Below are 26751 nucleotides of genomic sequence, written 5' to 3' on the forward strand. Positions count from 1 at the left end.
TATAGAGTAATAAAAAAGCCACATGATGATAGAAAATACACAGAGTCTGAATACTGTACACTATTGTGTTGTCTTTTAGTTGTTCAATTGCTAAGGAAGTAACAACAACTGCTAAAATGCACTTGATTATAAATGCTGCAAAATTAATCCAACTTATATATTTTAAAAATGCTTTGACTTCTAAATTTAAATATAAGGACAGGTTAATTGGGAAGAGTTTTTGCTTGTGTTTCCGTATGAAATGTAAAGCTATGGATTCCTTCCAGACTTCTATGGTTTGATGAAATAAGACCCCCTGACATGGTGTTCCAGGTGATCCAACATCTAAAACAGCTGAGATAATGCAGCCTTGCAGACCACAAAAAGCAAGGACCTGGCCAGGTTTCTGTGTTTTGTCTTGATCCCTATGGTATGGACAGCGCTCCCAACCAGCAGGAAGCAGTTTGGAATGAACGATACCTAAATTCCCAAATATTGTCTATAAATTTATATTTTCATTTAAATGAGGTTGGTTATAAATGGTTAATAATCATAACCAATCTCTTTTTAAAGGTAAGGGAGATTATGGTATAGAAAAGAATACTTTGTCTTGGAATGGATTTTCATTTATTGATACAAATTTGAGATCAATTTTGTTATATGTATATTTCTCCTCCTGTTTAGGCACACTGTGGCCTATGGACTGAAGATGAATGCCCCACATTACAGTGGAACTTCGGGTAACTGTCCAGGTAGCAAAATGTCTCTGTCAATCCTAGTGTTTATATATTATCTTTCTGTGGTCTTTGATAGAGTTGGAGACAGATAGTTATAATTATAGTTTTCCTTAGTTATGATAAAAGATAAGTTATATATAAGACTTTAGACTCACACAGATAAGATAGATGATAAAATACTTTCTTTAAATCTTACTAAAGGTTAATGGGCTAAATATTGTAACTATAGTTTTTACTTGATAACTGTTCTGTTATATATAATTTAACTATGTTAAAGTTAAAACCTTTCTTTTTATTTAGACAGAAAAGTGGAGGTGATAGAGGAAGTCCTTCTGTGTATATATTTGTCTTGTTGGTTGATAAATACTGTTGGCCAACAGGGAAACAAGATAGGTGGAACTAGAAGTGGAGGATTCTGGGAAACAGAGGCACAGTTAGTCACCATGTAGGATGCAAGAGGAGTAAGAGGTACAGACAATAGAAAAAACTTTTGAGCTAAATCAGCTGGTGTACTTCAAGGATGTATTGACCTCAGTATGGAAACCAGGATACGTGTTACATTGGGGTAGGAGTTTCACCTTGTTTCTACGGGAGAAGAAAAGTTTTGGATACCATCAAAGTTGATCAAGATCTGATTTGAACAGGAGAAAAATAATAGGTTATCTACCAAGGTATATCCTACAAGTTGTATGGAGACCTCACAAAGGTAGGGGGAGTGTTCTGTCCTTGTCTTTACAGGAAAATAGAAAACACTCATCTTCAAGAAACCAAAATATATTGGGCATGTAGATGCCTAAAGAAGAAAGGATAGCTATCCCGAAAGAATAATCAAAGAATTTGCCAATATCTACTCTTAGTAAAATATTTATATATAAAAATCTTTATCTTCTTACTTCTTAGTACTCTGGTAGTCCCAATTCATGTAAAACCAATACTGGCTTTAGAATTGGATTTGGCTTTCCTTCTCTAAATTCAAGCATGTTGTTAAAGTAAAATTCAGAGTTTCTGTCTCATATCAAAAAAAGCCAATTGCTGTAAGACAGAAGAAAACAAAATCTAGGGACTATTATTTATCAAAACACTGTTCTCTCTCTAAAATCCTAATTTCGCTCATACTTATTTTCATCTTTATTGTTACCTTTCCTAGTATGCATACCTATAAAAGTTAAACTTTCTGTGTTGATATTAATGTTTAAGTCTTTCACAATGAACAATAAAATTTCCTAACAACAATCACTGAAATCTCTGCAAAGAAGATGGGCCTCACTTCATTGATTCCACTTGATGTCTTTGAACTAGTAAACACCACTCACTCAGACAGGTTTAGGACTAACCTAAACTAGACTAGGCTAGACAAATCCAGACTAGCTAGCTGAGATGATGCACCTTCTTATAACACTCTGGCCAGAGTTTCAGAAAAGAACTTCAGTCAAGCATCTCCTGCCACTCAGAGACTAGCTACAAATGTTACAGCTAGTCCTCTCTAAACTTTCTGTTGCTTTATTTTTTTCCTACAGGATCCCATAGAGTCACTGTTGGCCCATTTCAGCAGGAAGTAACTAAGAAAAACAACGACCCCTTTCCCTACTGCTAAGGGTATTTTGGTTTTTTATTCTCTTGTCATTAAAAAGGTATAATTATCATCTGCTTATGATTGGTTTTAAGGTGTGTATAGTTGGGTATGGAAGGTGATGGCCAGACTTGGGTATCTCTTTTAGAAAAGTTTAACGGTATGGATGAGAAGGGTATGGTTAGGATGGGATATAGGTAGATTAACATATCCTTGTGAACTAATTTTAGCAATTATTAGCTATAGAAAACTTGTTAGATTTTTGTATGTTGACTGTGTAGGGTCTTCTTTCTGTTTATGATGCTTTGCACACAAATATGTCTTTATGCATGTATTTTGTATATCGATACAATTTAGGCTATTTTATCATGTTGCACTTCACAGTTCTACCTCTAGTCAAGACATTTCAGTTCTACCTCTGCTGTATGTATGTGTGTCATTTCAGTTCTACCTCTGCTGTATGTATGTGTGTGTGTGTGTGTGTGTGTGTGTGTGTACACACATGTATATAGTTACATTTTTTAAGTCATTGTCCTTGCCAAATTATTTTAGAAGGCTTCAGCCATTGAGAAATTATGTTTCTGAAAATTACAGTTACTCATGCTTCTTATACCTATGAAGTTAGTCAGACATAGATATTTGATCTTCAAACACTTCAAAGACCTATAGAATATGGCATTTAGATGTTTTAATATTAGTATTCCACTGACATGAGACACAATTGCTCCTGACAGTACCGAGCTATTCCTGAGAGTTTGTTGGGCACTGATGACACTCCATCTGGAGTTCATTCTCTCCTCGGCTGCTGGCCTCTTGGGCAAAGAACTACTCCCACCTCGACCACATGCTGTCCTAACTGGGCCTGCAGGAGATAAACTTAAAGAAGAATGCTTAACCTTGCCAAGTCAGGGTAAGACAGTTTTTCAATTTCCTTGCTCTGAAATGGTCTGTCTGATACATTAGGCCTTAGCCAATGTTGGTTGCCCTGACATTGCTGTGAGACCTTGGGTGGCTGTCCAGGTAGTCTGTTGTTTCTGTCTTCACTGCACCTTTAGGAAGTCGCACACTGGCACTTTCTGTCTACTCTAGTATTGTTATTTTCCTTCTCAGGTCTTTGATGATGTTGAAGACTAGACAGTCATAGTAATATCCTCTCTTATCTCAGATAGACAAGATTTAGACTTTCCAGATTAGAACTGCTATGGCAGTAATCTCTGTCATGTCTTTACCCTGATACTGGACATGTAGTATATATCTATTGCTTAATGTTGCTCTTGCCGGTAGTAGGTTTTAGTTAGTGTATTTTGTTACCTTTCCTTTTCCTGGAATATACTTGACATTTGTTATCATTGTATATAGTTTTAACATCAGGCTTAAAACCTTCTTATTTAAGCCGGGCGTTGGTGGCGCACGCCTTTAATCCCAGCACTCGGGAGGCAGAGGCAGGCGGATCTCTGTGAGTTTGAGACCAGCCTGGACTACCAAGCGAGTTCCAGGACAGCCTCCAAAAGCCACAGAGAAACCCTGTCTCAAAAAACCAAAAAAAAAAAAAACCTTCTTATTTAGACTAAAAGGGGAATTGTAGCAGCGTCTTGCATGTGAACTTGTAATAGTGGCCACACCTCTTCAGGCATGGCTTCAGGTGGACAGAAGCGGAAAGAGGGAAGTCTGAGGCATGGCTTCTGTTTGTGCTGTCCTTTCGCTTGGGTCAGCCAATCCAGTAGGAAGGGCAGAGAAGCACCCCCATGGTTCTTTATATTATTCTGGGTAGTATTCCCCAATAAACACCCATTTATTGTTTATCTTGGGTCTAATAAAATCATTACACCAATGCCTTCAGATGACTCATTTAAATATAATACTGAATAAAAGCAATGACATTCAAAAGAATTCCTATTATAAAGTTCAATTTATATAAATTGAAAAATGAGGCAAAACTCTTCTTTTATGTTACACAAGTCAGGGTTGTGGTGAGCCTGGAAGAAATGTGATGAGCAGTCATAGATGCTGAACATATTCTGTCTTTTGAATTGGGTACTGTTTATAAAAATATGCTCAGTTTATGAATATAAAACCAGTTTTATACTTGTGATCTATTCACTTTGTTATATGTATATACACAAATAGCAAATTTTTAATTTAAAAGTTTAAGACTATACTATCATACTATAGGTAATCTATATGAAATTTCAGGTTTGATAATTTAATATTTATTTTTATTTCTGTTTTTACTAATGTGTATGTATGTTCAGTTGCCTGTGGAGGCCAGAAGATCAGATCCCCTAGAGCTAGAGTTATAGACCACTGTGAGGTAGCTTATGTGGGTACTGTGAACCAAACTCAGGTACTCTGCCATCTCTCCAGCCTGAGGTTTGGTATTTTAAAAATTTTACACATTCATTTTCCAAGGTCATGTCCCATCTATTCTTTGGCTACTAATAACCTGTTCCTATCACCTCCATCACTGTTTTCTTTCTAAAAAAAAAAGTAATGAAGTACTGAGGAGACTAATCAGTTGACTCGGTAAAATGCTTGTCTTCCAAGGTTTTGAGAATTTTGATCCTCAGAACTCACATTAAAACTTTGAGCCTAGTGGCATAAGCTTATAAAGTCAGAGCTGGGAAGGCAGAGACAACAGAAGGGTCCCTGAGGCTCACTAGCCAGCTAACCTAACCTAATTGATGAGAATCAGACTAGGGTGGGTTGGGGCGGAACTTTGTCTAAAAAAAAAATGGAGACTGGTGAGATATTTCAGTTGATAAACTACCTACCAGACAATCATGAGAACCTGAGTTCATACCCCCAGAATTTACTCAAAAAAACTAGGCACATGATTTGTTCCCTGTAATTCCAGTGCTAGGGGAAGAGGGTTAGGAAGAAGAGACAAGTGAATCCCTGAAGATCATTGGCCAACCATTCTAGCCAAATCAGTGATTTTGGGTTCCCTGAGAAACACTGCCTCAAAAAAGAATGAAGATGAAGTGAGATAGAGAAAGGACATTTAATATCAACCTCTGGCCTCCACACTCACACACATACACACTTCTGAGAACACCTCCTACACACACACAAAGATGAATGACATCCGAGGATTAACACTCACATGTGTGCTCTCTACACATGTGCACTGAACACACATGAACAAGCACACAGAAACAAGAGAGAAAAGACAAGGAGATGGGCTCTTTTTTTTAGTTGAGAGAGTAGATAATAGGATCTTATACCAAGTAGCTAAACACCTGTGAGAAACTCAGAAGTTAACATTATAGAATTGTGTCACTTTTAATAAAATCTCAAAGAACACAAAACAACATAACAGAGAAAATGACATTACATACCTGTAGTGCAGGAAGACGACTCTGCTGATTAGGAATTACTTTTAATGAGATCATTCCTTTGGTTTCCTTCTATTAAAAAAAGAAAAAATGAGACTGTAAAGAAAACTAACTTGATTCTATAAAATCAGGGTTTTCTTTTTCTTTTTTTTTTTCTGAGACAGGGTTTCTCTGTGTAGCTTTGGAGGCTGTCCTGGAACTACCTCTTGTAGACCAGGCTGGCCTCGAACTCACATAGATCCACCTGTCTCTGCTTCCCAAGTGCTGGGATTAAAGGCGTGCACCACCACTGCCTGGCCTGCCTTGGCCTCTTAAGAGCTGTTATTACAGGCATAAGCTATTGCACCCAGCTCAATGATTTATTTTGAAATTTTGTCACCATAACTACAGGTGATCATCCTCTCTTTTTCTTGCAATTTGAACAATAAAAATACACATAATTATCATACACAAATGTTTTCAAATTATGTATTTATTGTATAATGGCCAAACCGTTAACATATGTATTACCTCACTACTTATTTTTGTTGCAAGAACACTTTATATCTACTCTCAGTATTTTTAAGAATATAATTCACCCCAGGCATCAGCCTGGGAATCCAGCATGGGACTGATCAAGACCCCCTGAATCTGGGTGTCAGTGAGGAGGCCTAGGTAATCTATTGAGCCTTGGGCAGCAGATCAGTACCCATCCCAAGTATACACACGGACTTTGGACTCCCATAGAACAATGTGAGGTGCACTCTCACCCTGAACTCTTGGGGAAGGGTCTAGGCCCTGCCCTATATGAAATGACAGACTATGGACACCCCCATGGAGGGCCTCACCCTCCCTGGGGGAATGAGGGGATAACGGGGGGGGGATGGGGGGAGGGCACGGGAGGAGGGGAGGGAAAGGGAGAGGGACCTGGAACTGACTTGTGAAGCAACCTTGTTTCTTATCTAAATTAAAAAAAAAGAATTAAAAAAAAGAATATAATTCACCGTTACTGTAGTAACCATGCTATACCACAGAGTTTTAAAATTTATTCATCTTATTTATGTGGAATTTTATAGCCTCTGACCAACATCTCTCTATGATCCCTACCATCCCCAGCCCATACAGGTTGCCTTTCTGGATTCCACATATATATTAGTTTATGTGATGTCTCTTTCTGTGTCTGACTTATTTATATAATTATAATGTTCTCTTGGTATACCCATGTTGTAACAAATAATGGAAAATTCCTTCTTGTATAAGACAGAACAGTATTCCATAGCATGTATATACCATATATTTCTAATGCATTGGACCACTGATTCCATAGCCTGACTAGGATAAATTGTGCAGTAGTAATTAAGCATATTTTCAAAAAATTGTTGGTCAGCAGTTTTTTGTTTCTTTTGCCTGATTTCATAGGTTATATTTTTCTAATAAAAATTAGATTTCTCTAGAATGATTAGCTCTTTTGTAGTATACTGTCTTCTAAGCATATGCTCATTTACAAGCAGCCCAATGTCAGAGGCCCACTTAAAGGGCCAATTTTCTGACATCACTCTTGGTATTAACTATGATAATACTGGTAAATCCAGTAATAATTAGGTAGCACATTCAAAAAGGGAGCTTGAAGAGTTTCATGAAGAATGTATTCACATAGGTGTGCATATCCTTAGGAAGAACTCTCTCTCTTGCTGTATATTTTGATGATGCCCACATCTGTGTGAAAGTGGTATCTACAGAAGCAGGTTTGGCGAGTAAGAATAGGAACATAAATGTCTTTTCTAACTGCTTGCTGAAACCACTGAGGTCCAACTGATAAAGACATTAAAATCAGCCCATCGAGGCACAAGACAGAGTCAAGAAAGATGGCAAAGAGTCAGGAAGGGCAAACAGGTGAGGCATCACAAACATTAACCACAATGCTGCACATAATAGATTCTGAAAATACAGACTGAATGAAGCCAATCAACTTGCTCAAAGTCATTGAGCAAGACTAAAGTAAAGTAGGGATCCAGAAATATCAATACACACCACAATCTCTAGATGCCCAGCACAATATTCTTGTCATTTTATGAGATTGATGCTCTCAGTTATTGGCCTTGTTTTGCAGGCTTACTAAATTAAAGCAGAGAAATATCACTTTTTGGACAGAATATTGGAAGATCAGAAGTGATAACAGTCCTTTCAATAAGGTAACCATGCCTTTGCAGAGAAATATAGTGACACCAGTGCTTATTAACCCTTCATGAACATAGAAGACAATCATTATCTAGTACAAAAAATACCCACCATTGCCTTCTGAAGCTGGTCTACTGAGTGATTGGTTACATTTGTGCCATTGATTTCTAGAATCTCATCCCCCACGTGAAGGGAGCCTGCCATTAAACAAACAAACAAAAAACATCAATGCACAAAAGAATAAAAATTCAAACAAGAGCTGTCAGTGTAGCTCAAGAATACCACACAAAATAAACCACAATCTAGGGCATTTTATAAAATAAACTCAGTTATTAGAAATATTTAACTAAGAGAGATTAAAAAATATGGTTCTGGATCCATCTAGGACAGTTCAATACTGCCACATTCTTCTTGATATCAGTCATCCAAGAGCTTCATAAAAGCATCTCATCCTTGAATTCCTGGAATTAGAACAGCTGCCAACCCAGGAGACAATTATCCAGTGAGTTCAATGTTTCTTTGTTATTGTTAAACTAAACCTCCAATGAGTTCTTAAATGGTTAGTCAAGATTAAAATCCTATATGATGGTTGGTTATCAAATTCATGTCATGTTACCTTGGATTAAAAAAACATAGTAACCCCCCCAAAAAAGCCTGGTGGTGCCACATGCCTTTAATCCCAGCACTCAGGAGGCAGAGACAGGTGGATCTCTGTGAGTTCGAGGCCAGCCTGGTCTACAGAGAGTTTCAGGACAGCTAGGGCTATTATACAGAGAAACCCTGTCTCAAAAAATCAAAAAAAGGTGTAGAGGGCTGGGCAGTGGTTGTGCACACCTTTAATCCTAGCATTTGGGAGGCAGAGGCAGGTGGATTACTGAGTTTGAGGCCAGCCTGGTCTACAGAGTGAGTTCCAGGACAGCCAGGGCTACATAATAAGACCCTGTCTTGAAAAACCAAAAGAAAAAAAAGGTTCAGAGGGAAATATGGTGGTACTGAATTAGTTCACACTAAGATCTCACCATAAAGTTTCTAAAGACTCAGGTTTTTTTTCTTTGTGTAGTACTGGCTGTCCTGGAACTTGCTTTGTAGACCAAGCTGGTCTTGAACTCAGAGACAAGCCTGCCTCTGCCTCCTGAGTGCTGGGATTAAAGGTGTATGACACCACCACCACCTTAGACACACACAATGGACACCTTAAAGAGTCAGTTATTAAGTCAAAGAATCTCTTAGTAGTCTCATGAAAATGCTATCAGTTTTGAGGTCTATAAACTTAATGTCCCACACCACTGAACAGAGAGTAAATAATTAATCACAGGAAAAAGTAGACTTAGGACCCTCCTCCCTGCCAGAGTACCTTGTCTATGAATCATGCCACCATGGAGAATTCTGGCCACAGTACATGACTGTTTTTCATTGAGCTTCAAAGTAATTCCCTGGAATAAAGGCAACAGAACAGTAAGTTTTGTTTTAAGCCCTCTCTGAGGATATCTTTAAAGCATCTTAAGGAAGAATTGCAGGGAAAGCCATTTCAATTTATATCAGGGGCAGCTCTCAAGTAGAAAAGGCAGGAAGCTTGCTTTGAAAGAAGCTTGAGATGGGGACAAAGAAACACAAGAGAGAATCTGGCAGTCTGTACAATTCCATAAGTAACCTTTGGCAGTTTTAAGGCCCAATGACTTTACTAGTAGAATGTAAATGATACATGACAATAGGACAAGAGATTACCATGGGCTCCTCTGTGATCTTCTCAAACTGTATGAGACGCACTTTCCTTGCCTCTTGCCCTTTAGTATGGGCAGGGCTACCTGGAGCAGTAGACCCATTGGTATACATGTCTTCAGTGGCAACATTCAACTGGTTCAATGTAGTCTGTCAAATGAAAACAGATTAGTGTATAAAATAAACAGCAAAGGCCCATGGTTAGTCCGTTTCTATAGTTAGAATCTAAAAGGCTTTAAAAAAACAATTATTTCATAAAGGCTGACATCTACTCTCATTTGAATCCATGTGAAACTATTTGTAACACATTTCATCAGGTCATTGCAGATAAAGGAATGATTTTTATTAAAAATATTCTGAGGAACTAGAAAGCTCAGTGGTTAAGAGTAACAGCTGGAAATAAATTTAAAATCTTTCAAATGTGTAAATAGATGTGTTGGTCCTATGTGTTTCAAGGAAAAGGACAGCTGCACTTTTTTATTTTTATTTTTTGCACATTGGATTAAAGCACCTTTCATTGGCAACAAACATCAGACTGTCTTAACCAGTATTGAAGATCGTCAGACCAAATGTTTGTTTTCCAAGTGTGTTTTATTACTGGCTGCAGTTTTCAGTAGAAGCTGACTGCCTTTTCGTAGCCATAAATCAGAATTATGAACTTTGTTTCAGATCCGGCATAGTAAATGTGCTTTTATCTATTTCCTTAGGAGTGTATTGAAACACCAGCAGAGTTTGAATTATGTTCTATGAGGGAGTACTAGATGATTGTAGGATATGTACAGTTGTAGAAAGTGCCAACTTTAAAGTTTATGTTTGGTTCTTAAGATTTTCTTTTAAAAAATAAAATTAAAATGATTTCATTACATGGCTTGCTGCATTATCACCTGTTACTACTATTGTGAGAAAATTTTTATTTTTAGAATTGGTGTACATGTTATGCCCAAGATTGTCGGGTGGGGATGCTACCTTTCAAATTTTCTTATTTATTGGCAAAATGTTTTGGTTTAAAATTGATTTTCCCTGAGAGCTCTTTGTTCTGTATTGGAGGCAGTCCTGTCAGTGTGTTTCTGTGCTGTAAGGAAGGGGCCGGCTGCTGTTCCCATGCTGTGTTGACCAAAGCAAACCTGAGATCAGCTGATATCCTGTTGATAGCTACTTCAACAAACCGTATTTTGGGCCTTTGTTTTTGTATATAAAGAAAGTAATAAAAAAATAAAGAGTATCAGCTGCTCTTTGTGAGAACTTGAGTTCAAATCTCAATACCCTCATGGCAGCTTAGAACTGTCTGTTAAAATATAAAATAGTACAGAAACTGCAAAAGGCAAACATAAACACCCAGTTATTCTATGGTTCAACAATCCTACTCTTAGGGGTTCATCCAAGATAAAAACAAAACAAAACAAACAAACAAAAAAACATCTGTCCGCATAGAAACTTATGCAGATGTACATAGCATGTTTGTTTTCCCAAGTCCACCCAAAAGGAAATAACACAAATGTTCACACAGGAAAATACACAAGCCAGTTGTCCATGTATACAAGAGCTCAAACTATAAAATAAAAAGGATGAACTCAGAAACCTGTTGAATAAAGGAAGTCCTATTAAAATATGTACAACATGATAAAATTTATTAAAGATTTTAGAACAAACAAAACTGTTGTAAATAACTAAAACAGTAGCTGTCTTGAGGGGAAAGGACTGGCATGAGAGAAATTGGAATGTTAGTAATATTCTATCCCATGATATAGTATAAAATAGCACATTCAAGATTTTTTTATTTTACTGTATTTAAAATTTACCTTAAAAAGTAACCATAATCAAGCGGGGCAGTAGTGCTGCACACCTTTAATCACAGCACTTGGGAAGCAGAGGCAGGTGGATCTCTGTGAGTTCAAGTCCAGTCTGGTCTACAAAGAGAGTTCTAGGACAGCCAGGGCTGTTATACAGAGAAACCATTTCTTAAAAAACCAAAATAAGTAACCATAAACAAATACTGAGTTCTATGCAGTGATATACACATTGAAGCTTTTTGGGGTAAAGTACTCTGACATCCGCACCTTGCTTCCAAATGCAAAAAAGTGGACAGATGGAATGGTTTCAGGTAGATATATGTGTTTAAGGCAAGTAAAGCAGTATGTCAATTATAGAAGTCAGAATGAGAACTTTTTTCATCTTTTTAGTAAGTTTGAATTTTCCAAATAATATTGGTGAAGAATTGCATTAAGAGAGTAAAAGGGGGACTGGAGAGATTTCTCAGTGGTTAAAAAAAAAACTTGTTGCTCTTGCAGAGGACCTGGGTTTGGTTCCCATCACCCACATAGTGGCTCACAACCACCTGTAACTCCAGTTCTAGAGCATTTGATGCCCTCTTCTGGCCTCTATGGGCATCAGGCACAAAGGGCACATACTTATGCACAGGTAAAAACACTCATAAACTATAAATAATTATTTTAAAAGAGTGTGAGAGTGAAAAGGGAGCTGGGGAGATGGCTCAGTAGGTAAAGTGTTTACTGTCCAAGCATGAATACCTGAGTTTAAATTCTCAACATCCACATAAAAAGCATGGTCATCTATAATCCCAGCACTGTCTGGGGTAAAGGCAAGAGGACCAGTAGGCTTACTTGCCACCAGTATAGCTCTAGGTTCAGTTAAAGACCCTGTCTCAAGAAAGTAAGATAAAAAGTGATATAACAGGACACTTGGCCCCTGTGGTAGTGCATGGTTGCACATAACTGTATGCATGTATACATTCAACACAGACAGAGAGACTGAGCTTAAAAAAGTAAAAGAGCAAGTCATTAGGTCTGGAACTAGAACTCTTGTACCTGCAGGTAGGCACATAAACTGAGAAAATAATATTGGGGTACCTCTCCACTGAGCTTCATTACAGTTACTTGCACAAACACAGAAGAGAGGCCATTAATTGGAGCAAGGGCAACTTATAATTGACTACACCATCTATTCAGCAATCATTAACTGCCAATAGACCCACAGGGAGGGTTTAATATATCCATAAAGAAATGCTGATGGGCTCAAATTTGTATAGGTCATGTAGCATTGTTTTTTTTTTTTTTTTGGTGGGGGTTGGCTTCGAAACAGGGTTTCTCTGTTGCTTTGGAGGTTGTCCTGGGACTAGCTCTTGTAGACCAGGCTGGTCTCCAACTCCACCTGCCTCTGTCTCCCAAGGGCTGGGATTAAAGGCATGTGCCACCACCGCTCAGCTGTAGCATTGTTTTTTAATGTCAGAAAATTTAAAGTTTCAATTATTTAAGAGTAATTTGAAGCATCTTGCCTTTCTTATCCTACAAATGTTTGTGCATAAAATATTAAATAAAAACCAACATAGCAAGTCAGAGGAGGATGAACCAGTGGTACAAGCTGAAAATGGAGAGCCACACTCAGTGGTAGCCCTCAAGGACACTGGGGAGATGTGGAAGGTCTTCTCAATAAGCAGAGCTGTGAAAAGTATATCTTGCCATTCTTTTTTTGAAGTCTTGTGTGGGAATGTATATACTTCTGGGATGAGTTCAGTGGCTTGCCCATGGGCACAAAAGGAAAAGGAAAAGGGTGGAAAGATGAGAGACAAGGAGGTCTTGCCTAGAAACTTAAGTATAGAAGTTATGTCTTATAACATAGGTGTGCTCTTCAAAAACTAATTCATCTTAACTTACTGCTTTCTTTCTAACTGAAAGGACAATGAGAACTGAAGTAGTGTTATTTACTGGGTAATCTCAGATGAGGGAAGTGTTGAGAAAGAGAAACTGCCTTGTATTGCAGCTAAAATGTCCAAAATTCACATGACACTGTCATATGGCATTTATGTTGTAACATTGTTGAAAAGGTTGTAATTTGAAAATCACATGGCAACACAGAACTTCACACAAATCCCAGATACTCTACAACAAAAAAATTCAGTGACACTATAGTCACTGTGTGGAAAGAAACCATATAGCCATGACAAGAAGGCTCTGAGATAATTTTGAAATTATCTGTTTATATGGAAAATAAAAAAAAATTGGAGACAATTATGCTACCTTCACCACAGTGGAAAATTAATGTATTCACATTTACTTAGAAACATACAAATAATCTCTGGAAGGAACAGTATTTGTTTCTAGGAAGGGGGAAATTGGTTGGCTACAAGATAGAGGAGAAGGAAATTGCAGAACACAACCATAAAACCATCTTAAGCTGCAAAAAATGCTGGAAAAGTAAGAATTTGGTTGGACATCTTGCTATCTTAAACAGTATCAGGGATTTGGAAAATTAGTTCAGCAACCAACTACAAGAAGGTAAAAACCGCTTATGGACTTTCACATTTTAGAATCCACCCACAGACAAAGCTTGAAACAGTTATAAAAGAACATATTGTAAATACAAGCAATGTGCCAAATTAAGATATATATGTAATAGAAACTGAGAAGTTTTAAAAAATGGAGAAGAGTACCTAATCTTGTCCCCTTAGAAAGGGGAGCATCAAAGGTAGTATCTGCACTGCTTGGACAGCTAACCAAAAATGTATAATTTTCTTTTTTGTTTGTTTGTTTTAGAGACAGGGTTTCTCTGTGTAACATCCCTGGCTGTCCTGGACCTGCTCTGTAGACCAGGCTGGCCTTGAACTCACAGGGATCCACCTGCCTCTGCCTCTCAAGTGCTGAGATTAAAGGTGTGAGCCATCATCTTCCAGATATAAATTTCTTTATTGTAACTACATATCTTTGACTTATTTAATTTAAAAAACCAGGAAATTCAGTTCAGATAACCCAGATATCTTGTTCTCCACTTCTGCCTAGAAACAGAGGTTGGTATCAGGGGTCAATAATCCTATACCTGGAGTATTATTTTTCTTATAAATAAGTGGTTTCACTCACCTGGTCTGTTGAAGTTACAGTCAAAGAACCTCTAGGCAATTTGGACTTTTAAAAATTGTAAGCATGATGGAAGGGCATAGACCTATTTATGAATAGCAAAACTAATTTTGAAAGACAAAAAAGTAAGAAATATCAGTCTAACCATTTTCAAATTTTTATTATATAGTTTCAATAAAGTCTTATTTATAAACTAGGTATGATAGCACATACCTGTAATCCTAGCACATGGGAGGCTGGGGCAGGAAGATAGATAAGTCTGAGGGCAACCTGGAATACAAAGTGAGCTTTCAACAATCATGGGCTACAAAAACAAGACCTAGTATTGTGTTGTCTTCTTGAACTTTGAATTCTCTGCTTCTATTTTAACTAACTCCTCGAGTATAAGACTTGTGAATTGTTTTACTGCAAATGGTTTCTAAACATTGTTTTTGCCTTCAAATATTGATCAAGAAGTAGAGACAAGAATATAATTTTAATCAGCTAGGCCTGGTGGTACAGGTTTGTAATCTCAATTCTCAGGAGGCTGAGATAAGGAAGGCTGCCAAGAGTTTGAAGTCTGCCTAGACTATACAGTGAGACTATATTTAAAAAATAAAACAGAACCAAGGACAAAAACTACCAAGCATGGTAGGATTAAAAGTATGCTTTTAATGCCAGCACCTGGAGGCAGAGTCAGGCAGGTTTCTTTTGAGTTTGGGGCCATCCAGGTCTACATAGTGAGTTCCAGGCCAACTAAGGCTACATAGTAAGACAATATTTTAAAAAAAACCAACAAATAATAAAAAACAAGAATAAATGGTTTAATTTAATAAATGATGTTTCATACACAATCTCAACACTTGTCTAATGGCTATGCAGGAACTAAGAGCCACGTTTTTGGAAACACAGGAACTAAGAGCCACGTTTTTGGAAACACAGTCTGGTGTTCTAGGTGGAATGCTGCTTGCACTTCCTGTTCTATTTTAGTGGAAGAAGCCTGTGTATGTGTCCAGAGTGCACTGGGCAGATAAAGCAAATCAGCCAAGGAACTTTAAACACCTGGCCTTTGGATTTATATATGCATTTAGTGCCTGAGAAACAAAGCTCTAGTTAATGTATGATTTTTAAGACAATACCTGCCAGAAAATCCTCATTCTTGGGCCTTCCTCTGTCTCCAGTTCTTATCATTTATGGTTAAATAGTTCTAATCTCTATAGTTCACTGGGGAATTGTTGGTTTCATGGCTTCTCTAGTTTTTTGTTGTTGTTTTATTTCCCCTCACAAAGTGAAACAGGTTATGTCCAGGTGAAGATTGGGTACTTGTGGACATCAGGCAGTCCCAACCAGGGGACTACACAAGGCTGGCAGGTAGTGTTAAGGAGTTACCAGGCTCTTCTGTATTTAGCTTCACTCATCTCCTTGGACTGAGCATTTTAAGTTCTCCATGCAGAAGCAGCTGGTTGAGAGCCTAACAGTAGGCTGAACAAATGTTTGTTCATTCCTATGCTCACTAGTTCACTGTCACTCGTTCTGAAGCCAATTAGTTTTAAATGAGAAAGTCAACTACAGTTGTCCCTGCTCTACTCACCCCCACCACCCCTGCCTCCACCCCTGCCAAGCTATTTTTATCTTTTTTTTTAAATTTCAACTTCCTTTGAGAAACTGTCTCTGCCCTTTGAACTGTGCTGCAGATGTTTCCTCTGAAGGAGGTGTAGGGAGGGGGCTGTGAAGCACTGCAGAATGTCCAGCATTGCTGAAACCTGCATTTTGTAGAATCCAGGATATAAGGGACAAACAGGACTCCAGGCAAAATAGAACAGCCTATGAAGAAGACACCAAAGTTCCATGCCATACATTCCATGTACAATAGCAGAAAGCAAGTCTTTACTAAGTCAGTAGGAAACATGGTCAGTGAGTCTGCTTCCAATTATCATTCTACCAAAGAAAGAGCTCCTTTTTGGGTCTGGTGGTCTCATTTTAGAAGGGGATATTTCCATTCAAGGTCTGTGTTTTCAAATGTACACTAGAAAATAAAATGTCATTTTCAAAGTATTTAGTCTTTGCCCCAGCTTTCTCAATACCTAGTATGGTCTGTTACTTTTCATCCTTCCCTGTCCTTCACTTCCAGGATATTTATGACTTTATTTTCAAAACTGGGAAGACTTAGATACTTTACAGATAGCAATCTGGTTTTATTGTGGTCACAGAGGCCTAAGTAGATTAGAGTTTTACCACATAAGTTCTGCTCTTTGCTCTTTATTTGCTCACCTTAAATAAGACCCTGAACTAGAACATAAGGGACAGATATTTCCTTCAGCAGTCATGATATTTGGGGGCCTGATAATTCCTTGCTATAAAAAACTAAATCCATATAGTTGTGACAATAAAAATGTACTGAAGTCTGGCTTGTTGGCACACCACTCTGAAGGCTGAGGCAGGAGAATTGACAGGAGTTCAAGACCAGTCAATTTAGTAAATATAGTGAGTTACAAGCTAGCCTGAACTACAGTGTGAGTCCTTGTCTCAAAACAACAAACAAAATGCAAAATATCTTCCTACTTTCCAGCAAGACAGATAATATTTGCTGACATTTAATTGGTGCATAGGTTCTTCACCTAAGCAATGAATTGCTCTGTCAGGGTTAGTAAAAGAGGACTGTCGGTCTCGAGCATATAAAGGCAAGATCAAATTAACCATACTTCCAAACTATCTGGGAGAGGAGAAATGACACCAGAGGTGAGGAAAAGGAAACAAAGCTCCAGAATTGGGGAACCAGAATACAATGGTCATAGCATGGATTTTTTTCTTACCAACTCTTCACTTTCTTTTTTCCCCTTCATCTAATAAAAAAGTGATCAAAACACATAACAGGTTTTTTTTTTCTCAAGGTACCATTCCTGCAAGGCTTTTTGGATTTATTTTTCTAAGTTTCACCTAGTATTATCTTTGAACATTTTAGGTAATGTATGTTGTTTAATAGCTGTACCTGCTTGTTACAAAGTCACCTTTGCTGTATCACAAACATAAATCTCCCAAAAGGGACTAGAGAGTGGAGGAAGCACGATAAGTAGGTGGTTCAGCATTATAATCTACTGAATTTGGGGATGACATGCTACATGAAATATAATCATAATCTCTCTGGGGGCCTCTCTGACACCGGAGATAATAGCTAATGGTATCTACTGTTTAGCACTGGAATATGAAGGCTACCCTAATTTACAACGTAGCACAAGAGGACCTGCTGAAATGATATGCAGGGGGTCACTGAGCTTTTTAAGAGCACGAAGTTGGCTTTCATAATGTCTGTGAAACTGAACACAAATGCTCAACAACTAGGCAGATCTTCTCTTGGATGTGTTCCTTAAATTTTTTTATTTTTTCTTCTTAAAATCTTTCTGTTACTCGAGTTCCATCCATGAGCAAGTTTTCTTTGACCTCAGTAAGCATTTGGTCCTGGCCGGCCTTTTGGGATTTGCACCTAGAAGGGTTGCCCCAGGCAACTATCCACCACACCCAGATCTCAGCATGAACCCGGCCCAAAACTAAGGCCTCCACCCTGGGGATAGGGCACTCAAGATCAGGCCGTCCGGGGTCAGACCGCCTGGGAACAAGGCCACAGATAGGACAAATTCAGGAGTAGATGGAAAGGCCTGGAGCCAAGACCCAACCCAAACCCCAAGGACACCAGGGGTCCCGCTAACCTCAGGTCGGTTGCGCTTCTGTAGCAAGTGTTCCAGGTAGAGGTCCGAGAGCGCGGTGCGCATGCTGTTCCCACCCTCGCCTTCGCTGGACTTGAGCGTCATCTTGTAGGAGCAGGAATACCGAGACGCTGGAGCCGCAGCGCTTACCCCGGTAACCGCGGCCTGCTCGAAGGCGTGGGAGAAGAGGTGGCGGAGGAGGCGAAGGAGGCAGAGGAGGAAGGGAACTAGAGCTGCGCCCGTCACAATCCTGCAGGCTCAGAGCCAGGAGGGCCGGGTGGAGTCGTACCCACGCTCCGCCTACTTCCCCGCCCTGGCCCGCCTCTAGGCCCACCCACGCCTTGGCCTTTCTCGTGCTTAGCGATTGGAGAAGGTGTAGCTTAGGGCTGCTTGGAAGCTCCGCTCTTGCCACGCCTCTGCGGACCCTGACGGAGATGCGCGGCCTGTATCCCTGAAAGATGGAATTCTGAGACCGGGATTTCCATCACGCTTTTACCCGCGCGGCTTATGAACTACCAGAGAGGATCCCCAAACGTTCAGCTACTGCATCTGCTGCCCCTTTACTACCCACGAGTTGCAATCGGCAACCCCCTGGTTCCTAGCTGAGGCAATCTAGGAGTGGATTTTACACCCAGATAGCTCAGACCATCAGGCATCAGTCAGCTCCCCAGTATGTAGGGGGATTGACGAGATTCAAGGTTCTTAAAATCAGCGTGGTCACAAGGCCAATACACCTTTCCAGGTTTAGACTTGTGAAAATAGCTTTGGATTCCCGTGCTGCTGGTACCATCATTTACACTGGTGTATGCTGTTCAGTGATGAAAGACGAGATTTCCCTCAAGAGCAAACTGGTTTTAGTTACTTTAGGCCAGCTATCCCGCTGTTTGTGCCACACAATTTCTAGAATCAGTGAAAGGAAATAGAACAAATAACGTTTAAGAATCAGAGTAAAATCCCTAAACATTCAATGTCCTGGAGACGAATGAAAGGCTTTCTGAGCAAAATGAATGTTTACTGGGCCTAAAGGCTCCTTGGGAACCCTGTCCTAAAACCCTGAGTTCACATTATTGATAACTTATAGCCTACTCCTATCCCTAAAGGAACTACTTTTAGGTGTAAAGAGAAAAGAGAACAGAAGAGAAGAGAAGAAAGAAGGAGGCGAGGTTGGTTCAGAGAAAGGGGATACATTGAACAATGTTACAGAACCGACAATCCTGTAACATACCTGTGCACATATACAAGGGTGCTAAACAATAAAAAGTAGCTAGATAAGTAAAGAGGGCCTTTGGTTAACTGAAGCTGGAACTGGAAAAGAGGAAGTTGGAGCCTTACTTTATGTGATATGCACACAGGGATGAATCTCAGTTGGTGGACTGCCTAGCTAGCATGCCAAAACCAAACCAAACCAAAACACAAAACATACATACACTATTCATGATGGTGCATGTCTGTAATTGTAGCATTTGAGAGGTGGAGGTAAGAGGATCAGAAATTCAAAGTCATCCTCTGTCACAAAAGGACTTTGAAGGCAGCCTTGTCTCCAAAAATAAATAATAAATAAATAAGGAAACCTTGTCTCCAAAAATAAATAATAAAGAAATAAGGAAAAAGAAGAACTTAAAAAAAGAAAACCAGGCATAGTGGCACATACCTGTAATCTTAGTACTTAAGTGGTAAATACAGGAAGATCTTGAGTTTAAATCCAGCTTCTGCTAAAAGGTGAATTGAGAGCAACTTGTGCTGCATTAGACACTTCTTAAAACAGAAACAAGCCCCAAAGTATATGGGAATGGGAAGATGACCTACTGGCTAAGACTACTTACTGTTCAAGCACCAGGACCTGAGGGTTTTGTTTTGTTTTGTTTCCTTAGTTTCTATTTTGGTTTTTAACAAATTTTTAATTCTTCTCTCATATATTATACACTGACTGCAGTTTTCTGTCTGTCTACTACTCCCAGTCCCCACCTCACCTCCTCTATCCCTCTGATTCATTCCTTCACTGTTTCTCTCTTTTTTTTAAAGGCAGGTCTCCCAGGGATATTCACCAAACATGGCCTAACAAGTTATAATAATATTAGTCATATACCCTCAAATCAAAGCTGGACGAGGCAACCTATCAGGAGAAAATGGGTTCCAAGAGCAGGAAAACGAGTCAGAGACAGCCCTACTCAAACTGTTAGGAATCCCACAAGAAGACCAAGCTACACAACCTCTGCGGACCTAGCTAAGACCCATACAGAGTCTGTGATTGTCACTCCAGTCTCTGTGAGCCCCTATGAGCCCTGCTTTAGTTTATTCTGTGGACTGTGCTCTTGTGATGTACTTGATACCTCTGGCTCTTACAATCCTTCTTCACACTCTCCCACAGGATTCCACTGGCTCTACATAGTGTTTTGTGTGGGTCTCTGCATCTGTTCCTATAAACTGCTAAATGATACCTCTTTGAGGATGATTATGCTACACACTGATCTATGGGTATAGAAGAATATCATTAGGAATCATTTCATTGACTTTTTAAAAAATGTCAATGATAATTAGTTCTATTCTAGGTCTCTGGGATAACCAGCCTCTGGTTCCTAGCCATCCACAGTGTCATACATGGGTTCCCTCTCATGGCGTGGGTGGGCCTCAAGTTGGACCAGTCATTGGTTAGCCACTCCCACAAGTTCTGTACCACCATTACCTCAGCACATCTTGCAGGCAGGACAGATTGTAGGTTGCTGGTTTGTGCTCAATTGATATCCCACTCCCACTGCTGGGAGCCTTGCCTGGTTATAGAAGATGGCTAGTTTGGGCTCTGATGAGGGATGTCCTTCTGTATGCTGTGAATATGTTTATCTTATTGGTTGGTAAATAAATGATGATCAGCCAGTAGCCAGGTAGGAAGTATGGGCGAGGCTACCAGACTAGGAGAATTCTGGGAAGAGGAAGGGCAGAGAGAAATCACCAGAGAGAGATGCCATGTAGCTTCGAAGGAATCAGGAGGGCTGGGCATCACTGGTAAGTCAAGACAGTCTGGAGATACACAGATTGATAGAAATGGTTTAATAATTAAGACAGAGCTAGCCAATAAGAAGCCTGAGATATTGGCCAGTAGTTTATAATTAATATAAGCCTCTTTGTGTTTATTTGGGACCGAACAGCTGCCAGACCAGGTGGGACAGAAACTCCGGCTATAGGACTCTGTATCCCCCATTATTAGGGGACTTCAATAGGGTCACTCTTGTAAATTCTAGGGAGTTTCCACTGCACTAGGTTTCTTCATGGCTCCCCAAGTGCCCCTCTAATTCCAGTTGTCTTTTCCAGTACTGTCCCCATCCATCACTTCCGTATCACTTTATCCATCCTGTTATCATCCCCACCTGCTCCCAGTCTACCCTCAAAATATGTTCCATTTTCCCTTCCTAGGGAGATCCGTGCATCTCTCCTTGAGTCTTCCTTATTACTTAGCTTCTTGCAGTCTGTGGATTGTAGAATGATTAGGCTTTACTTAACAGCTAATGTCCACTTGTGAGTGAGTACATACCGTGTTTGTCTTTCTGTGTCTGGGTTACCTCACTCAGGATGTTTTTTTTTTCTAGTTCCATCCATTTGCCTGCAAATTTCATAATTTTTGTTTTTTAACAGCTGAGTAATATTCCATTGTGTAAATGTCCCACATTTTCATTAACCATTCTTTGGTTGAGGGGCATCTAGGCTGCTTCCAGTTTCTGGCTATTATGATTAAAGCTGCTATGAACAGTAGTTGAACAAGTCTCCTTGTGGTATGACTAAGCATCCTTTGGGTATATGTCCAAGTGTGGTACAGCTGGGTCTTGAGGTTGATCAATTACCAATTTTCTGATAAACTACCATATTGATTTCCATAGTGACTGTACAAGTTTGCACTCCCACTAGCAGTGGAGGAGTTATTCTTGTTCTACATCTTCTCCAGCATTAGCTGTCACTTGTGTTTTTTATCTTAGTCATTCTGACAGGTGTTAAGATGGAATATCAAAGTGGTTTTGATTTGAATGTCCCTGATGGCTAAGGATGTTGAACATTGTGTTTCTCAGTCATTTGAGATCCCTCTGTTGAGAATTCTATTTAGATCTGTACCCCATTTTTAACTGGATTTGTCTGTTGATGTCTAGTTTCTTGAGTTCTTTATATATTTTGGGTATTAATCCTCTGATGGATGTGGAATTGATGAAAATCTTTTCCTATTCTGTAGGCCACTGTTTTGTCCTATTGATGGTGGAGGACCTTGATGGGGGAAGTCCTTCTGTGTATATGTTTGCCTTATTGGTTGATAAATAAAGCACTGTTGGTCAATAGGGAAGCAACATAGGTGGGACTAGGAATCAAGGAGGATTCTGGGAAATGTAGTAAAGAGTAGAGAGTCACCATGTGATCCTGGGAAAAGAGGATGCGTGAGGCTGGTGTCCTTGGTAAGATAAGTTCTTGTAAAAACATATAGATTAGTAGTTATGGGTTAATAATTAAGTCAGAGCTGGCCAACAATAAACCACAGAAAACAGCCAACAGCTTCATAATTAATTTAACGTCCTGCGTGTTCATTTGGGACTGACGAAGCTCTGGGACCAGGCTGGTGGGAAGAATGCTCATCATAGGACATGTATTTGAATTCACAGCATCCACTTAAAAAGATGGACATGGCCACACATGCTTATAACCTCAGAGGTATGGGATGAAATAACAGGATCTGTTGGTTGTCAAAATAGCTCCAGCTCCCTGTCTTAAGGAAATAGGGTGAAGAGTAATAGAGAAGAATACATAGGTCATCCTCCAATTTCTGTCTATACATGGAGGCATATATCTCTTTTCCTATATGTCTCTCACATACATGTAGATACACAAGAGAAAAATTAATAATAGATATAACAAATATAATGACAAAAGGGACTTGATGTACATTAGCAGAAAATATTTTTGATACATAAACGCAACAAAGGATTCTTATTATGAATGTATAAAGATGTTGTGCAGCATTACCCTCTGAGCCAAACAGCCACCATCTTCATTAATTTATCTGTGTCTGCTAGCAAAAGATATTCATAGCTGGGTGTGTTAATTGTAAACCTTCCCTCATAGAAAGAGGTCACACAGGAGGTCATAGAACTCTCACTTGAGTTTTTAGCCGATTCTCTCAACCAGTTGTATGTAATTTTGTCCTGATTGTTCAGGGTCTTGGGGAGGTACTTGTGTATGTAAACTGAGGTAGGTTAACAGAATGAAGCCCTATTAGTGTGACTATGTAAAAGCTATCATCCAGTGGGGGTACTTTTCTCTAATCAGTGACCCCTCACCCATGCTCTGTAAGTAAGCCCAATAAACTTCTTGGATTTCCAGGAAGAACTTCCACAGACTACAACTTTGGTTTGTCACTGGGACCTTAGTAGGAATAGGAACAAAAGGACTGCAAATTAACAAGAAAAACAGTGCAGTTAAGAAATGGAAAAAAGACATGAATAAACATTTCACAAAGGAGGAAATACACACAGCCAATGGCCTCCATATGCTATTTGAATGGCTAGTCACCAGGGAGTGGAATTTTTTGATACGATTAGAAGGATTAGGAGATGTGGCCTTCCTGGAGTCAGTGTGGTTTTATTGGAGGAAGTGTGTCACTGGTAGTGGGCTTTTGGGTTTCAAAGGCCAGGCCCAGTCTTCATAGTTCTATGTATAGATCAGGATATAGCTCTCAGCTACTGCTCCAACACCTGCCTGCATGCTGCCATGCTCCCTGCCATGATGATAATGGACTATCCTCCAATATTGTAAGCAAGGCCCCAATTAAATGCTTTGTTTTATGAGTTTCCTTGGTTATGGTGTGTCTTCACAGCAATAGACCAGTGAATAAGACAGCCAATATACATATGAAGATATGAATCGAATGCAAATTAAGATTATAATGAAATGTTGTTGTACTTCATTCATTACCAAATTTTTAAAAATTAGCAATATTAATGACCGGAGAACATGTGAATCCATACAATTTGTTGAAAAGATACTGTCTTAGTCACTGTTCTACTGCTGTGAAGAGACACTGTGACCAAAGCAACTCGTATAAAAGAAAGCTTTTAATTGAAGCTTTTTTTTTACAGTTCAGATGTTTATTTAGTCCATTGTCATTCATCATGGTGAGGAGCATGGCAATACTCAGACAGATATGGTGTTGGAGAAATAGCTGTGAGTTCTCCATCTGGATCCACAGGCAGCATGAAGAAGGAAAGCCACTGGACCTGGTTTGGACTTTTGAAACCCCAAAGCCCACCCCCAGTGACACAATTCCTCCAACAAGGCCATACCTACTCTAACAAGGCCACACTTCCTAATTTTTTCAAGTAGTGGCATTCCCTGATGACCAAGCATTCAAGTATATGAGCCTATGGGGGCCATTCTTTTTCAAACCACAATAGATATTCAACAACACTGATGATGTGGAATACAGTTTAAAGTAAAATGCATTGTGTTTATGAAATAAGTATTTGTTTAAAAACAGATGATAGTTACATACTGTAAAACTTACCCATTTAAAATGAAAAATCACTATGATATAACTTGTCTCCATCCATTCAGGATGTTGTAACACAATACTATAAATAAATAGCTTGCAAATGACAAAATTATTTTTCACAGTTTTGGAAGATAGAAAGTCTATGATCAGGGTGCTGGCATAGCTGATGTCTGCTGAGAGCTCTTTCCACATAGAACTTTTTTGAATCCTCACCTGCTGGAACGGCACAAACAAGCTCCTTTGACCTCTTTTATAAGAAGTTGACATTGAACATTTCTGTCCTACCAACCTTTTAGGTTTATGATTATTTTCTTCTCTCTTTTTCATCACAAAGTTAATTGGAAAGCTTCTTTGAATGTAGCACGGTATTGGGATGTGATCAGCGAAATCTAACTGCATTGGATCATAGGCTACTGAACTTTTTTTTGAGACTAGATCCCTCTATATAGCCCTGGATGTCCTAGAATTTACTACGTAGACCAGGCTGGCCTTGAACTCACAGAGCTCTGCCTGCCTCTGCTTTCTGAGTGCTAGCATTTAAGGTGCATGTCACTGCCATACCCGGAGTTATTGAACTTTCAGTGAGAATTGCTAATGGATATACATAAATGCTGGCACCACAGTAAGAATATAAAGAAATTCCAAAAAGTCCTGCTCAATGAATGAAATAGGGCAACCATATATTAGGAAGAATTTGTTCAGCGGATTGCAGGTTAGACAACTTGAAAGTTCATCTTTCTCTGATCTAGAATCAGGCTACAGTACAGGCTACAGATTTATCAGCAAGAGTATGGGGAACCTTTTTTGTGGCTTTTCAAGACAGGGTTTCTCTGTATTACTTTGGAGCCTGTCCTGGAACAATCTGGCTTTGAATTCACAGAGATCCGCCTGTCTCTGCCTCCTGAGTGCTGGGATTAAAGGCATGTGCCACCAACGCCCAACAAGGATCCTTCTTAACATACTAGATATCTTCCCCATGGCTGCAAACTTCATCTCAAGGGAAATATTTAACTTGATTTTTAAAATCTATTTGTTAGAGTTCTTAACAAATATACCTACTGGTAAAAGGTTAAATGCATTTTTTGTTTGTTCTGAGCAAAAGATGTTTCTGTAACCAATACCCAGCTTCCCTTATATTATAATTCTTATTTGATATATTAAGGCATCTACACAAATATTATGATTTGTATAAAATATTAAATATTTGCTGGATATTGTGGTACATGCCTTTAATCATTGCATTTTGGAGATAATGTCAGGCAGATCTCTGTGAGTTTGAGGCCAATCTGGTTTACAAGTAAGTCCCATGACAGTTAGAACTATGTAGAGAGAGTTTTTCTAAAATCATTCAAAAGTCTATAGATAAATATGAACATTAATAAACTACTCTCAACACTGCTGGCACCCATCATTTGTGTTTCTATATACCAAAAATCATACAAAATATAATTTTAATACATATAATTTCAGCCAGGCATGGTGGTATATGCCTTTAATCCCAGCACTCAGGAGGCAGAGACAGGCAGATCTCTATGTGCTATAGGATAGCCTGATCTACAAAGCAAGTTTTAGGACAGCCATAGTGAGGCTCTGTCTTAAAACAAAAACAAAATCAATCAAAGACACAACAATACCATTTATTGGGCTAGAGAGATGACTCAGTATTTAAGAATGATTCCTACTCTTCCAAGGGACCTGAGTTCAGTTCTTGATACCCACATAGTATGGCTCACACATGCCTGAAACTCCAACCCCAGGGAATCCAACATTGTCTTCTGTTCTCTGAGGGCACATGCATACACATGCATGTACACACACACACACACACACACACACACACACACACACACACACACACACCAAAAACAAAACTCAAAAATTAAAAACCTCTTCATTGTGATGACTAAAACAGTCAAATATCTAGGGATTAATGGACTACATACATGTTCTTCATGGAGAGAATCATGAAATTCTATAGAATTAAAGAATTATGAATGAAGGCATAATTTGTGTCCATGATTTAGAAGACTCAGTTTCTTTAAGTTGTCAGATCTGAATCTGTTATATAGATTAAATGCAATCCTGGAAAGTTTATAAAACTTACCAATTTAATCTTGAAATTTGCAGGCAAATGGATGGCACTAGAGGAAACCATCCTGAGTGAGGTAACCCAGACACAAAAGGAC

The 26751-nt window shown here is 39.0% G+C and overlaps 1 protein-coding gene and 1 long non-coding RNA gene across 6 annotated transcripts in view; one reads left to right on the forward strand and one right to left on the reverse strand.

Moving 5' to 3' along the window:
• Mpp1 (membrane palmitoylated protein 1) overlaps positions 1 to 18319 on the reverse strand; it is a 29137-nt gene extending 10818 nt beyond the window's left edge. Inside the window, exons 1-6 of one of the 2 annotated variants that reach the window (XM_013126291.3) lie at positions 18049 to 18319; positions 14579 to 14635; positions 9504 to 9647; positions 9133 to 9211; positions 7890 to 7975; positions 5625 to 5693 (exon numbers count right to left, since the gene is read on the reverse strand). In XM_013126291.3, the coding sequence (XP_012981745.1) occupies positions 5625 to 5693; positions 7890 to 7975; positions 9133 to 9211; positions 9504 to 9647; positions 14579 to 14635; positions 18049 to 18150 (537 nt within the window). In that variant the 5' untranslated portion in view covers positions 18151 to 18319. The remainder of the gene's footprint in view (positions 1 to 5624; positions 5694 to 7889; positions 7976 to 9132; positions 9212 to 9503; positions 9648 to 14578; positions 14636 to 18048) is intronic. The other variant, XM_005087521.4, reaches the window with a different exon arrangement.
• On the forward strand, positions 678 to 26751 carry LOC106022675. 4 transcript variants are annotated; one of them, XR_005876888.1, is made up of 5 exons: positions 678 to 731; positions 2234 to 2312; positions 3021 to 3196; positions 6717 to 8280; positions 10545 to 10719. It is a non-coding gene; the product is annotated as an uncharacterized LOC106022675 (long non-coding RNA). The 4 variants fall into 4 exon arrangements; XR_005876891.1 differs by having other exon boundaries at positions 8164 to 8280; XR_005876890.1 differs by lacking the exons at positions 6717 to 8280; positions 10545 to 10719 and adding an exon at positions 26693 to 26751.

Source organism: Mesocricetus auratus, unplaced genomic scaffold, assembly GCF_017639785.1.
Source record: "Mesocricetus auratus isolate SY011 unplaced genomic scaffold, BCM_Maur_2.0 Super-Scaffold_100003, whole genome shotgun sequence".
Taxonomy (NCBI): domain Eukaryota; kingdom Metazoa; phylum Chordata; class Mammalia; order Rodentia; family Cricetidae; genus Mesocricetus; species Mesocricetus auratus.